At 46.9% G+C, this 14,122-nt stretch overlaps 7 protein-coding genes across 7 annotated transcripts; 4 read left to right on the plus strand and 3 right to left on the minus strand.

Annotated features, from left to right (window-relative positions):
• The first annotated feature begins 29 nt into the window (after positions 1-29).
• AGABI2DRAFT_189496 (hypothetical protein) lies at positions 30-2,753 on the plus strand. The gene is made up of 13 exons (XM_006454156.1): positions 30-84; positions 134-221; positions 278-356; positions 406-655; positions 713-787; positions 836-973; positions 1,023-1,122; positions 1,173-1,329; positions 1,377-1,468; positions 1,514-1,647; positions 1,698-1,810; positions 1,864-2,109; positions 2,160-2,753. Exons 1-12 carry the CDS (start codon positions 40-42, stop codon positions 2,018-2,020), a joined length of 1,428 nt encoding a protein of 475 aa, XP_006454219.1. The 5' UTR covers positions 30-39; the 3' UTR covers positions 2,021-2,109; positions 2,160-2,753.
• Positions 2,754-3,018: 265 nt separating this feature from the next.
• Positions 3,019-3,696, plus strand: AGABI2DRAFT_54534 (hypothetical protein; the record flags this gene model as incomplete). The annotated part of the gene is made up of 3 exons (XM_006454157.1): positions 3,019-3,126; positions 3,177-3,392; positions 3,448-3,696. Coding segments are annotated over 3 exons (573 nt in total), but the record flags the coding sequence as incomplete, so codon positions are not given.
• Positions 3,697-3,821: 125 nt separating this feature from the next.
• Positions 3,822-6,247, minus strand: AGABI2DRAFT_182202 (hypothetical protein). Its single transcript, XM_006454158.1, has 8 exons — positions 5,854-6,247; positions 5,522-5,801; positions 5,329-5,471; positions 5,100-5,281; positions 4,906-5,043; positions 4,378-4,849; positions 3,905-4,314; positions 3,822-3,843 (listed from the first exon to the last, which is right to left on the minus strand). Exons 1-7 carry the CDS (start codon positions 6,209-6,211, stop codon positions 4,025-4,027), a joined length of 1,863 nt encoding a protein of 620 aa, XP_006454221.1. The 5' UTR covers positions 6,212-6,247; the 3' UTR covers positions 3,822-3,843; positions 3,905-4,024.
• A 57-nt stretch (positions 6,248-6,304) lies between these two features.
• AGABI2DRAFT_189499 (spindle pole body protein) lies at positions 6,305-8,317 on the plus strand. The gene is made up of 8 exons (XM_006454159.1): positions 6,305-6,501; positions 6,554-6,736; positions 6,784-7,282; positions 7,348-7,455; positions 7,507-7,652; positions 7,702-7,852; positions 7,908-8,134; positions 8,184-8,317. The coding sequence occupies exons 1-8, from the start codon at positions 6,328-6,330 to the stop codon at positions 8,202-8,204; spliced, it is 1,509 nt and encodes a 502-aa protein (XP_006454222.1). The 5' UTR covers positions 6,305-6,327; the 3' UTR covers positions 8,205-8,317.
• A 404-nt stretch (positions 8,318-8,721) lies between these two features.
• Positions 8,722-9,330, minus strand: AGABI2DRAFT_175869 (Drosha-like protein; the record flags this gene model as incomplete). Its single annotated transcript, XM_006454160.1, has 5 exons — positions 8,722-8,801; positions 8,863-8,942; positions 9,005-9,097; positions 9,151-9,174; positions 9,246-9,330. The coding sequence occupies 5 exons, from the start codon at positions 9,328-9,330 to the stop codon at positions 8,781-8,783; spliced, it is 303 nt and encodes a 100-aa protein (XP_006454223.1). The 3' UTR covers positions 8,722-8,780.
• An 864-nt stretch (positions 9,331-10,194) lies between these two features.
• On the minus strand, positions 10,195-10,817 carry AGABI2DRAFT_189500 (dsRNA binding protein). The gene is made up of 4 exons (XM_006454161.1): positions 10,688-10,817; positions 10,612-10,635; positions 10,473-10,565; positions 10,195-10,417 (listed from the first exon to the last, which is right to left on the minus strand). Exons 1-4 carry the CDS (start codon positions 10,695-10,697, stop codon positions 10,308-10,310), a joined length of 237 nt encoding a protein of 78 aa, XP_006454224.1. The 5' UTR covers positions 10,698-10,817; the 3' UTR covers positions 10,195-10,307.
• A 1,249-nt stretch (positions 10,818-12,066) lies between these two features.
• AGABI2DRAFT_132917 (guanine nucleotide binding protein beta subunit 2) lies at positions 12,067-13,706 on the plus strand. Its single transcript, XM_006454162.1, has 5 exons — positions 12,067-12,261; positions 12,323-12,806; positions 12,863-12,997; positions 13,055-13,367; positions 13,421-13,706. Exons 1-5 carry the CDS (start codon positions 12,132-12,134, stop codon positions 13,430-13,432), a joined length of 1,074 nt encoding a protein of 357 aa, XP_006454225.1. The 5' UTR covers positions 12,067-12,131; the 3' UTR covers positions 13,433-13,706.
• Positions 13,707-14,122: the final 416 nt, after the last annotated feature.

Here is a 14,122-nt window from a genome sequence, read left to right on the forward strand (position 1 = left end):
CCATTTCAGTGTTGACCCAGCCCTTTGAGATTCCCCACCATGGATGATGATGATGCCGATTATATGCAAGGTTCTGATGATGAGGTACGGTTATTCGACTTTCAATCCCATCATCACCCCCTCAGGGTACTAGGACTACGGCTTCGATTACTCTGATAACGATGAGGAAGCCAATGAATCAGGAAGTGTTGACATTGAGAATATGTACTACAAGGCAAAATGTAAGCCTGGCTGATCAAGGCTACATCTCACTGCCACTCTCATACAACAAGCACAGCAAAGAAGGAGGACAACCCTGAAGACGCACTGAAGGACTTCCAAGCCATTGTTGAACAGGAAGAGGAGAAGGGTGACTGGTGCGGAAACAACTTGTTCCTCGCGGCACGGTATTCAATCCCGAAACAGGGGTTTCAAGGCATTAAAACAGTCGACCAAGCTACTTTTCCTCGTGTTACGGCGGCCGCAAGACGCGTTGAAGGCTTACACTCAACTCCTGACGTACACAAAGTCCGCCGTCACTCGCAATTATTCTGAAAAAACAATCAATGGCATATTAGATTATGTTGGCGGTGGGAAAGGGGGTTTAGTGGAGGTCGATATCCTTGAACAGTTCTATCAAGTGACAAAAAAAGCCTTGGTCGAGGCCAAGAATGATGTGAGATTTTTTTACTCTTTTTCAATCTCAACTCGAGAGCGTTGAACATTATTTAAGCGTCTCAGCGTGAAGACAAATCTCAAATTAGCCAAGCTATGGCTTGATCGTAAAGAATACAGTCGCTTGTCCAAGGTATGCTTTTACGAGTCCTACTGTGCTGTTCATTTAACTCTCTATCAGCTCATCCGCGACCTGCACAACGCTACATCTGCTTCAAGTGACGGCGATGATCAATCTCAGCGTGGCACTCAATTACTCGAGGTCTACGCACTAGAGATCCAAATGTACAACGAAACTCGAAATTACAAGAAGCTTAAGGTTTGTAGCTTGCCCTGCCGTGCCGTCTCTTTTTTGACGGGTGATGCAGGAGATTTATAATGCCACGAATGACATTCGTTCTGCAATACCCCATCCACGAATCATGGGTGTAATCAAAGAATGCGGCGGTAAAATGTGGATGGGTGAACGTATGTTTATTTGGTTGGGCTTCTTAAGTGGTATCATTCAATCTTACCAGGTCAGTGGAATCGAGCTAGCGAAGATTTTTTCGAGTCATTCCGCAATTATGATGAAGCGGGCTCGCCCCAGCGAATACAAGTCCTCAAATACCTTGTTCTGGCTAATATGCTCACAGGCAGTGAGGTTAACCCCTTCGATAGTCAAGAGACGAAACCGTAGGTTTTCGGCGAGTGGATGAGTGTCTTGACTCAGTTTCATGCAGATACAAGAGCGATCCTCAGATCAAAGCAATGACAGACCTCGTCGACGCCTATCAGCGGCGAGAAGTTCATCTTGCTGAAAAGATTTTACGAGGTGCGTCTCATTAAGTAAAACCCTTTCTATACTAACTTCGAGCAGATAACAGGTCAACAATCATGGACGATCCTTTTATTCGTCTTTATATTGGCGAACTCCTTCGTAGCTTGCGAACCCAGTATCTCATTGACCTCATAAAGCCATATACTCGATTAGAGCTGTCATTCCTCGCCAAGGTAATGATTTCCCCCCCTGACTGGACCAAAATAAAATTCATTCTTTGTAGCAATTAAATGTCGATGTCCAGGAAGTTGAAGAGCTGCTGATCGGTTTGATTCTGGAGGGCAAAGTAGAAGGGCGTATTGACCAAGTTGGCATGCGCTTAGAACTTGACTCAAAGTGGGTATTTCCAAAGATTTTATCTTATGTACCCTTAACCGTCTATTCTTTAGGCAAAGTTTGGAAAAGAAGCGCTATACTGCTTTGAATCGGTGGACCGATGCTCTTGAAACAGTACACGCTGCAGTTGTCAGCAAGACGGCGACTACGGGTCGGCCTGGAGATCCAACGATGATGGGGCATGAAATATTCCAGGAGAGATGGGGTTAGGTCTGGAACGTATGTGCTTCCATTAAATATTTCTAGCAGTTGGAATGGACTATTGTAAGAGAATTGGTGAAGTGATATTGGAAACCTGTCTTCATAGAAAATCAGTGCCCTCGTCATTGAGTGATTAGTCGGAAGCTACCTAAATCGGGCGCTGTATAGGTTTCCATTCATAATTCCAACCGGAAAGTGGAGGAGTATCGGTGGGTATACGCAGTTCTCGCGGAAATAACCCACGGACCCTTGCCTCTACCGCTCGCAACTCTGACGAACGGAGAGTCTTCGCAAGCTGCATCTCGGCAGCTGTCCGTGCCCTTGGATCGTCTTGCCTATTGGCCTCCATGTATAGTCCGCTGTCGACCTCCTCCAGTTCCTCCATAGCCTTCTTCATACATTCAAATTTCCGGATTAATTCCGCTTCGCGACGTTTGCGAATCTGGCGCTTGTGGAGGAGCCATGCACGCTCAATAGTATGATGTGCTTGCACTGATGGAATGGCGTGTTGGACAGCCTGGCCGACATCGGATCGCCAAGTGCCGACGGGTACAGCTCTACTGCGAATGTTGCTGGGATAAAGAACGCGTCGAATGATCTCCTTCTTGGGGTCGCCCACCCCCTCCGGTCGCCCCGCATAGTGCCGTATGGAGGTCTGTAAAACACGCAGTGACTGCGGGGTATAGCCTTGAGCAAGATGTGGAAACATTTTGAAGTAGGTGGAGAACAATTCCGAACAAGCAGTGAAAAAGCGCTTACATCATCGAGCTCACGGGACTGCAAAATCGGAGGCAGCGGGACACAGCGCGTTGTGGATTGCTGCTGAAATGCTGAGTCTTCTGTCGCGCTCTTGCCATTGTCGGACTCGCACAAGGGTGAGTTATTAATATTCTTACAATCGCTCTGGCAGAACAGTCGCATAGGATACCCTTCTGCATATTCGCTCTTTCTCCTTCACTTACCCGACTTGGGGCAAGCATGACAAGAAGTCTACCATCCGTATCCCCTCGAAGAAAGCCGCAGCAGCAAAAGCCAGACGAAAGGCGGTTATTGCTGCTGCAGAAGATGCCAAGGCAGAGAAAATGACGCTCGCGAAAGCCATTTCTGTATTACAGGTATGAATTCCCCCTCCTCATCCAGAGGCCGAGTTGACGAGTTGATGCAGGCAGTCGAGGTAGCCTCACCGAGGAATACTTACGAATTATTCGTCAAAACAGAAATCAAGTCCGGTATTGCTGTGCCCAAAGGACGAGTCAACCTACCTCGCGAAGCGAAACCTTCATCCGAGGAAAAGATACTCGTTTTTGCTGAAGGGAGACAAGCTGAGGAAGCCAGGAAGGCAGGTGCACACATCATCGGTGGAACGGAATTGGTCGACGGAGTGAGTGGTGGTTTATCATGTCAAAGGTTCTCGTGGACTTATTGCCTCATTGTAGATTGTCAATGGCCGCGTTCAGGCAACAACAATTCTGTGTACACCTGCCCTCATTAAAGCCATCACACCAAAATTAGGACGAATATTAGGTCCTCTCGGTCTCATGCCATCCGAGAGGAGAGGTACAGTCACAGATGATATAGCCGGTTATTTACAGCGTATCCAGGGGACTAGTGAATGGAGAGCGGATAAGGCTGGCAATATCCGAACTCCCATTGCTCTGGTACGCTTGCACCCAACACGAACATCGGTTATCACATTTCTCAGTTTTTACTTTATAAAGCTACATTTCCCTGTTGAAGATGTTGTGCAAAATATTCGCCATTTTCTTGCGTCTGTTAAGAAGGTTACCGGGAATACAAGAGACGCCGAGGCTAGAAGAATGAAAGGTTCCGGACCTCGACCTGGTATTTATCCACTAGAATAATCAATGAAAGGAATTTCTGACAAGCTTTTCAGTGACAACTATCAGCAAGGTTATGCTGAGCTCAACTCAAGGTCCTGGAATTCGTATATCAGATTTCTAGTCACGACCGTAGAAAGGCTATATAGATTATAGATTAATAGTTATCCGACAATTATACTTCATCTTCATCCATTAATGGCTTCTCGACTCTTTTTGATTTCCGTGCCTCACGTAGAGATTTGGCAATACCCTCGTATGTCGTCTTTTCCTGCTTGCCGACCGATTGACGTTTCCCAATGTCAGAACCGGCAACATTTATTGACCCAGGCTTAATTACATGGTGACGTTCTTGCGGCTTATTTTTGGGCGGATGAGGGAATATATCTCCCCAGCTCGATTTACGCGCGTCATAAAACGCCTGCTTGCCCTGTGATTTCGGAATCGTCATCCTCATTATTTTACCTGTTGAAGAGGAAGTGGACATCAGGTTAGAATTTTATGTTCGAATTTCGTGTCTTGGCTTGCCTTCAGCGGTGCACCCATCAAGGATAATGTGTCCGCTTCTTTTCAGAGGTGGAAACACCAGTCGAGGCCATTGATATGCTTCTAGTCTGATCGCTTCATCGACGTCCTCCGCGTTGTTTCCCGCTTCAGGGAGCGATTGCGTGGTAAGTGTAGTATTTTCAGCCTCTCCAGAATGTGAGTTGACGTCTGATGCATTCTCACTGTGGACTTGGAGCTCCCCTATGGAAGATGCCAGGGCCTCTTTCTCTAACGCCCGCTTTCCTACAGCTCCTACTCTCCCCAAACCCAGCACAGTGGGACGTGGCCTGGGACCCCGCTGAATAACAACGTACGAGTAACCCGTGTCGTCATGCCCAATGTTCGAATGCTTCGTTCTCCGGACGAACTCAGGTATCTGAATGCGTTGGGAGTATCCGCACACCAACTTTATGAAACCCGGGAAATACAACGGGCATGCACCGTCATGAGGACACTATAAGTAACAATTAACAGGAGCATCAGTGTATATAATTATGAGGTCTCACTTACAGGAGCAACAACATGTGAACCAGCCAAATGCGATGGCGCACCGTCATGCAGAAGATCCTTACGTCCCAATTCGAGAAGAAATTCTCGTGCACCTGCGATGGCTTCAAAGCCTTGCTTGCTATTGTGGTCGATGAGAACCTTATAGTATGCCATTGTTATTTATTCAGAATTCTATAATCATGGACTGTACGCACTATGGTATTCGCTCCGCTTTCCCAAATCTCTTGCACAAGGTTCTTTCTTGACAAATTGTCGGGAAGGGTGGTAAGAAGAAATGCTGACAAAGCGACACTGTTTCCTGCATGAAGAGGATTCATATTCTCTTCCGAGGACCAGCCCTTTTGCCAGTTTATTGACAAGTGTTCAGGTTGAATACCTGAGAGCTAATAAATCTCTCCTCTCTTGAGACAAAGTGAAACATACCGTGAAGCAGGCGACGTCCAATTTCACTTAATCCATTCCGCTTCTCAATAGCGATGTAAGATTTGACGGTGGCGTCGGCAATTCGAAGATTGTCCATTGGATTCTGGACGCCTGAAGGAGACTGGAAAGAATATAAAGATGCCCTGACTACAAATCAGCTTTCAAGAGAGATGGCAGACGACCTTTGACTAACCAAAGACCGCTTCCTGTCCCAGCTCCCCAATCTATAACTTGTTCAACACTCCACGATGGACCCAAACGTCTCTTGACGTGATCAAAAACGGCGAAGATAGCAGGATAATGCGCAGGCAATGCTACAGACGCAAAAGCAGTACCATCACGTTTTGCGTGTTTGACACCCTGTAGCCTTGTGCGGTACGTCCCATCGTAGTGCGATTCCCAGTTTTCGTCGTCGTCTGTATCTTTTTGGAAAAGACGTTTCGCGTCACTATGAAGTTGGCTTTTATTGGACTCTGTTCGGGTGTGTGATGCCTGACGTTTGAAGTGACGGGAATGCATACTCACCAGCAATGAGACGTTGTATTGCGTCCTGTAACTCGAGTGGTAGAACAACTTGACCTAGCTGCTGGCTACCAAACATTGCCGCAGGTGATTTGCGAGGTAATTCATCGCCCTCACCGTCGTGGTCTACATCTGCATGTTCTGCTTCGCTAGGGTGTGAGGAGACTACTTCGAGCTCTTGCGGTGTTTTTCTCTGCCCTCTTGGGGCGCCGCGAAGTGCTGTGTCGACATTGCGAAGTAAAATGTCCAAGTCAACGTCAAGCCGTGTATTTGGCTGGGTTGGCCCAGGGCGGGACAGAGAACTGAAAGCAGGAGCTCTGCCTGTGACGGCGCGTCGGGTGAGATGCGCTGCTCGGTGCATCGTCGAGTAAGTTATGGTGGTTAAAGTTAAATTTAGATGCCTCAGCCATCGATGCGTGATCTGCTGACAAAGCGTACACTCTTGAAAGTTGGGCGAGCATCATCGCCGCACGTCCAATGACAGAACAAACGCGAAAACTCGACTCTACTCATTCAAATGATGACCCACTCCATTCAGAGCGTCCGCTGAAGAAGCCCAGAATTCGTGAAGATGATGAGCAAGATGACGACGATGAAGAACCCGTCAGGCAAACCCAAGGAATCAAAGCCTCTGACTTATACCTCGACACGGTAAGCATAATCATTCCTAGAAGCAGCAGCTAGCATGCTTACGTGGCTCTAGATTAACAGAGCTGTTCTTGATTTTGACTTCGAGAAAGTCTGCTCCGTTTCTCTTTCAAATATTAATATCTACGGCTGCCTCGTTTGTGGAAAATACTTTCAAGGAAGAGGCAAAAAATCCTACGCTTACGCACACTCAATACATGAGGACCATCATGTCTTTATTAACCTACATACCACAAAAGTCGATCCGTTGCTCTCTGTATATGCTGCTACTTACATCATTTTCAGGTTTATGTCCTTCCAGACGGCTATCCTGTCGCAGACCCATCTTTAGAAGATATAGCTTTTGTGCTTGCTCCCAACTTCACCCCAAACTCGATATCCAATCTATCATCCCCCATGCATCTAGAGAAACTTTCTTACGATCTTCAACATCAGCCCTACCTCTCCGGGTATATTGGCCTCAATAACATTAAGAGAAATGACCATATGAATGTGGTCATCCATGCCCTTCTGCATGTGCCTCCGTTGCGTGACTATCTCCTACTCTCAGACTTCCGGAACAAAGAGACGGAACTTATTAAGCGTTTTGCCGCATTGGCTAAGAAGATTTGGAATCCTCGTCTGTTCAAAAGTCAAGTCAGTCCGCACGAGTTTCTGCAAGAAGTCAACCGTGCCAGTGGTGGTAAATTCCGATTAGAGCAACAAGGAGACCCAGTCGAGTTCCTTGGTTGGCTGCTAAACCGACTTCACAAAGATCTTGGAGGTTCCAAGAAGCGCAATTCGAGTGAGAAACCAAGCTCAGCTTCATATCTGTACCCATTTACATGGTTGCTGAGTATCATATGACAGGCATCATCTTCTCTACTTTCCAGGGTGAACTAAGGGTCGAGACACAACAAGTCCTTGTCCGTCCCGACTCGGGAGAAAACGAAAAACCACGCTTTGACATAGATCGAGGTGCGTACCTGAGGACGAAATAGGGTAAATTGCTCCAACAACCTTTAACAGACATCAAATCAACTTCATCGCCATTTTTGTTTCTTGCAGTCGATCTACCTCCCCCTCCTTTGTTTCAAGACAGCCACGAGAAAAACATCATCCCCCAGGTCGGGATACATTCCATTTTGTCAAAATATGATGGAAAAACCACTCAGGTAACTCTTCTGTATAGCAGTTTATGACTTCTACCGACTAGTTCTTTAGGAATCAGCTGGCCAACTCAGGCGCTATAAATGCCACAAACTACCGCCGTATATCATCCTGCACTTCAAGCGTTTTACCAAAAATATATTCGTTGAAGAAAAGAATCCCACCATTGTCAATTTCCCCTTACGAGGTCTAGATTTCGGAGAGTGTACGCTCATATATTATCTCCGATAGACTTTCTCGAATTCTGATGAGACTTTCAGATGTGGATATTCCTCCGGATGGTGGCTCTACACTTTACGATCTGATCGCGAATGTGACTCATGAATCAGTCGCTGGCACCACAAGAGATAAAGAGAACACAATTTGGAAGGTTCACTTGAGAGCGGCCCGTGGTGGCGGCGACAACGAAAAGTGGTTTCTGATACAGGACTTGATTGTGGAGGAGACGCGGAAGGAGATGATTTTCCTTGGTGAAACGGTCCTCCAGGTGAGGTTGCCAGGGAAGCGATCCGATTGGAGGCTAATTCAATTGACAGATCTGGGAGCGCCGAAATTAGAAACAGTCGGTACTAATTACACGTAATTAGCGTTCCAAATAAGAAAAAAAACATTAAAAGGAAAATGCCCCGAGGTTGATATTTCATCGCATACGCCGTGCGGCTGATCAACTCTTGGGTACTGTCTGCGTGCTAGCATTACCACTCTTCAACGCCTCCTTTTGGGTTCCATCACTAGTCTGTAGTTGAACCTTTCTGAAGTCACTTATGAGTACAAGGCTTCAACCAGAAAGATGCAACATACTCTAAACCCTCGGGTTTGACGAAAGGAGAGAAGATGTACACGCCCGAAATTACTCCTGAACCCAGTGAAATAACAGTTCAGACTGTAGAGTATCCCTCATACCTGTGATAGCTGCAACTAAGAAAGGGAACGCTTTTCGTTGAAGTCCCATTGGTTTGATATGAACATCAACAGTGTCTACTATTATGATATGTCGGAGATTAAAAATTTGAAATCCATTAACAAATCAAACTCAGCGGCACCAGCGATATAAAGACCATGGCACTCAGGTAGGAATAACGAAAAAGAATAGAAGGAAAGATTGAAACCTTTTACACTCAATAGCTCGTACTTTAAATTTGGAAACCCATTTTCTACCGTTATGGAAAGGAGTCAGTGACTTCACTGGGCGAGCGATATTGGTAACATTTCTACCTCCAGAGCCTGCTTGGCCGCCCCCTCTCTAGCTTGGATTTTGGTCGGCCCCTTTCCCACTCCTTTGACCTCATCTCTGACTGTTTATTTAAGCCTTTCCGGCCTGCGAAATAAAAATCCCAATTGCTTGGTCGATACTCACATTTACAACTAGCGGTCCAAGTGGTGGTATGTGCAGGGCCTTCACTATATTCCTCGTAGGAAATGTAGCTTTGTTCTCCGCTTCTAACGAGACCTGGAAAAAGTATTTTGAATCAGCAAATAATTTATTGAGCGGTCTCAACTTACGGTTATGAAGGGCCGTAACATAGGCTATAAAGATTAATGTTTGGGATTGTCGTATCAGCTAAACAAGAGTCCATTGTTGATGAGAAGAGACCCACAAAAAGCCATGACAATGACTACAGGTGTGGAATGCAAGATAGTTGTTGAGGTGGATAAGCTGGAGCGGATTGCTCTACCTTGCATAGTCTTCCTATTTGTATCCTCCGGCGAGCGAAAGTGGACCTAGTACTCTTATCTCCCATGTTTCCATGCTCAGGTGTCATTCCTTGATCTCGGTTTTTCCACCGGTCATTTCTCTATGAATATCAATCCAATGGCGTTGAGTGAACTGTCAACAGTGGAACTTATCTGTACCGGTTCCCAGGTCAACCCTTAGTGAAAGCGAGCGGCCTTTCTGTCCAAATTTTGAGGCAACAGAACGATCGAGTGGAGAAAAATGGGAATTACTTGATGACCACCTCGGGTTTTATTCGAAGGACCGCGTGCCGTCCTGAAAGGGATAAAAAAGGTATAGTACTTCCTCTTTTCTAGATAATTTCAACTTGGCTAGTCTCCATCTGAGTCGCAAAGGCAAGGTTATCGGCAAACGCAGCTTAAGTGGTAGAAAAAAAGGAGAAAGATACATGGGGTTGGATCCAGCTAAAAGGATTCATGTCGAGCCTAGATGCGACATAATCTTTGAGATGAACCGCGACGCAAAAGGTATGAACAAGCCTTGGTAATACTGTGTATTTGGTTTAACGCGCTCGGTTCGCGGAGTCCCAACGGTAAATTAGCCGTGAGTTTCCATGAGCAAAATCCTATGGTTGAAATAAAATTAGCTTGAGCCAATGCCCAGATTGTAGATATGATATCCGAAGAGGACGGTTGAAAAAAGTCAGAAAGCCGGAATGTGAACCGTGATTTTGAGATCTTGAGTCCGGTGAAATCAAACCTCAACAGTTCTGTGCAGACCTGTCGTATTGGCGCGGATAAATAGATAAAACAGGACCGAACACGAATTGCCCGGTGGTGGAAATGCCCTGTTTCCGTTTCCTGAAAATGTTCATCTGCAGGGACCAAATTGTCCAGCACTGCCATGTCATATTAGACCTACATGGAAAGAAACAGAAAAATCTTGTTATAGAAACAGCCGCTGATTTCGGGTGGCATCCACCATATCAAGTTGTGTCTTCTTCCTCCCTAAGTAGCACCAACACTGCGTCTGCGGCCATATCTCGGGCTATGTTCTTCTTTGTACCTGTCCCAGTGGCACGCTCCACGTCCTGAACTAACATATCAAAGCTCTCAGTCAAGCAAAAAAAGTTGGATGAGATGGTACATACTTTTGCAGATACTGGTCCATTGTGGCGTATGTTTAAGACCTTCTTGAATGTCTATCCAGCTAAGGTCGCTCAGACGCCCTCGTTTCTGGAGATCTACCCCTGGTCAAGGAAGAATGGGCGCGCTGAAAATGTAGCTTACAGTTATTCAGGGCAGACTGGCCCGCTGATAACTTGGGTCAGCCTACGTCATTGAAGCATGTCAATACTCTGCTCACATTCTGGCATACCTGGGTGCTGTCTTAGTGTCGAGGTTGTTAGACAACCCCCAAGACAACTCTTCAAGTTTTATCCATTGAAGCTCTCTCATCGGCGGTGCGATCTCAGAAACTAGCTGGCAGCTGCGCCCTTAATACCTATCGATAAGAAATCAGCCGTGCGTTATAAGCATGAAAGAAGAGGCTGCTGGTACGGAGAAGGGCACTCGATCCATATTATTTACAGAAGCCAGCGTGGAGCCATAAGGTTGGGTTACTATATCACAGATGAGTGGGACGCGATAATTTCTTGCCGCGGCGCCCCTAAGAGGACATGTTGACAGCATGAATCGGCTCTCTCTCAACGCGGATACGATGGTGTGGAGATTGATCTGTCGAAGACGGGAAGATTCAACGATTTTAGAGATCTTTTCCATTTCTGTAATCGTTCACTAGCCAGGCCCAAAGGCGGATGTATACTTTTCACGGTACGGTCAAACAGCCCATGTGGATTTTGCAATGCATGCTGATGCCATGAATATCTGATCACCTCAGGCTCCGACCAGAAGCGGCGCGTGAGTCATGACGGTAGATTGAGGCTCAATCGCAGCGAGTGGTTTGCAAAGACGTGAAAAACTCAGTTTCACATTGTAGGGGTCGTGAAGGACTGGCGTGATTCGTAAGGCGTCGCCGCGTCCGTCATGCTCGACGGATCGGCTTCAAGTCAAATGTACGAGTGTTCAATTTAAAGCTCGGTTCGTGATGCAGAGTCTATCCGTAAAAGAATGCTTGGGCATAATGAATTAAATGTGTGAGGTCTGCACGAGTGGGCCGCGAATCTTCCAATCCAATTTCAACCAATCAATATTCGGAGTGGAAGGCAAATGGTGCATCAAATTGTCTAGCTTTGTCGAAACACGCCTATGCAACGTGGCTGCCCTGATCACATGCCGGAACTCCTGGAGGGGCCAGGGCCCCAGGAGGGCACGTATTTCAGCCGTATTTCCAAGGTGATATCAACCAATCACCAATCACCCGAGGCAATATGACGACAGTTGGGTGGTGCGCCAGTCGAACGACACACGGGAATCATGGTCTATCTATGCATGCGCCTGAGGTCACAGGGGCGTTGCGGGACTAAAGGTACTTCTGCCTGGCTTGATCACCGCGGCAATTAGAATCTGCAGATACTAGATGCATCCGAGCTGCTGATGGCTGTCAAGGGTGTCTCTCGACAGAGGTTTTACTGCAGACTGCCTGGCGACATCAATGGGCCTGGGGTAAAAAAGGAACAGAGACAGGAGGACGTGGGGAACGGGATACTTAATCAATTTCAACGACGCTCTCTTCCATCTGATCTTGTCTCACCTCCACCCATTCCTCACGTGAGTCCTGTTCCTCGAACTCGTTTTTCCCACCCTTACCCGTCATCCCTCCCCTCCTCGTATCCCTCCAGCGCTTCAAAATGTCGCAGCAACAGTCTGCATCAGCCGCAGCAAATGACATCCAGGAGAGGATAGCTGCTGCCAGGCGCGAAGCTGAAAGCCTCAAAGAGAAAATTCGTGCCAAAAAAGAAACATCAGCCGATACCAGCTGTGCGCCTTTTTATTTTTTTCCTGTAGTGCACCCCCCTCTCATGTGTTGTGCCTTTTGTAGTGCGTGCAATGGCCGCAGAAGTCGACCCCTTACCTCGCATTGTCATGCGCCCTCGCCGCGCTCTCCGCGGTCATCTTGCCAAGATTTATGCCATGCATTGGGCTGCCGACCGTCGACATCTCGTCTCTGCCTCCCAAGACGGCAAGCTGATAGTCTGGGATGCGTATACTACCAACAAGGTCCACGCCATCCCTTTGCGCTCAAGTTGGGTCATGACATGCGCTTACTCACCTTCGGGAAACTATGTTGCTTGTGGTGGTCTCGACAATATCTGTTCAATTTATAGCCTAAACAACAAGGATGGTGGCACCAACGCCAGAGGTGCTCGCGAGCTGAGCGCTCATTCTGGCTACCTCAGTTGCTGTCGTTTCATCAATGACCGTCAGATCGTCACCAGCTCTGGGGATATGACTTGCATGCTATGGGACATTGAGGCTGGTGTGCGAGTGATTGAATTCAGCGACCATACTGGCGACGTCATGAGGTTGGTTTGGCTTTTTTTTCTGTGTAAAACTTTCTGATCTTTATTTGTCCCTTAAGTTTATCACTCGCACCTAGCAACAATAATGTTTTCATCTCAGGGGCGTGTGATGCCACTGCCAAACTATGGGATATTCGTACCGGTCGAGCTACACAAACCTTTACTGGCCATGAATCCGACATCAACGCCGTTTCGTATGCGTTACGTTCATGATTTCTATTTTCGAACCTGCTGATCTCTGTCGTCCATAGGTTTTTCCCCAACGGTGATGCCTTCGCTACTGGCTCGGATGATGCTTCCTGCCGTCTCTTTGATATTCGTGCCGACCGGGAATTGAATACTTTTACACATGATAATATCCTCTGTGGCATCACCTCCGTCGCGTTCTCAATCTCTGGCCGCATCCTCTTCGGTGGATATGACGATTGGACCTGCAATGTCTGGGATACGTTGAAAGGTGAACGTGTGGGAGTCTTGACTGGTCATGAAAATCGTGTCAGCTGCCTGGGAGTTAGTGCCGATGGTATGGCCCTTTGTACAGGAAGTTGGGATAGTACTTTAAGGGTGAAGCACCTCTGTTCCTTACGTTTATGCTTGGTACTGATGACTCTCGCCAGGTGTGGGCGTAAGCAAATCCATGATACCCCTTTCCGTTTATAACTTCTTCGTTGCTTTCATTTGCTTCTCTTGCTGTCGCTGAACAACGATGGCAGCCTGTGTCATTTTATGTTTTAAATCTATTGCTCGCTGCACTTGCAGGTCTTGGACTCTTGTTGGTCTAGACAGCCGTTGTTACCTTCACTGAGTTTTCGTCGTAATCCATTTCCTTTGGAACCCCTGTCTGAATTATTCCCCTTGCTACTCATACCTCTCCTTCCTAACATTGTTCTGGCTTGTGTATATACTGGTTTTTAACTTGGGATCCATTTGTTTCATTGCATCAGCCATTGTAGCCCGTCAGAAGCGTTATGCCACGCCTACAACGCCTGCTAACCCTAACCTAAAATTCATAGGTAGTGTAACTGTGTAACGCTCGGTATACAGGTATACTTGACGCTACTAATTCTTTAAACTGGACATATTTGCCGTCAATAAAGGCTAAACCAACATGTCGGAAGATGATAGAGCTGCGAAGGCCGCCAGAGCGAAAGCTATCGTATGTGAAGTTGCATGAGGTCCTTGCACAGAACTGACCAGTAATGCGTTAAAGCTTAAGAAAAGACAGCAAAGGAAAGCAGTAGAGTCTGCTGGACCCCTCTCTGATGTTGGTTCCCAACCTTCAAGGACTTCAACCCCCACGCTTGCGGAGCCAATAGCGG

Source organism: Agaricus bisporus (genome assembly GCF_000300575.1).
Source record: "Agaricus bisporus var. bisporus H97 unplaced genomic scaffold AGABI2scaffold_1, whole genome shotgun sequence".
NCBI lineage: Eukaryota > Fungi > Basidiomycota > Agaricomycetes > Agaricales > Agaricaceae > Agaricus > Agaricus bisporus.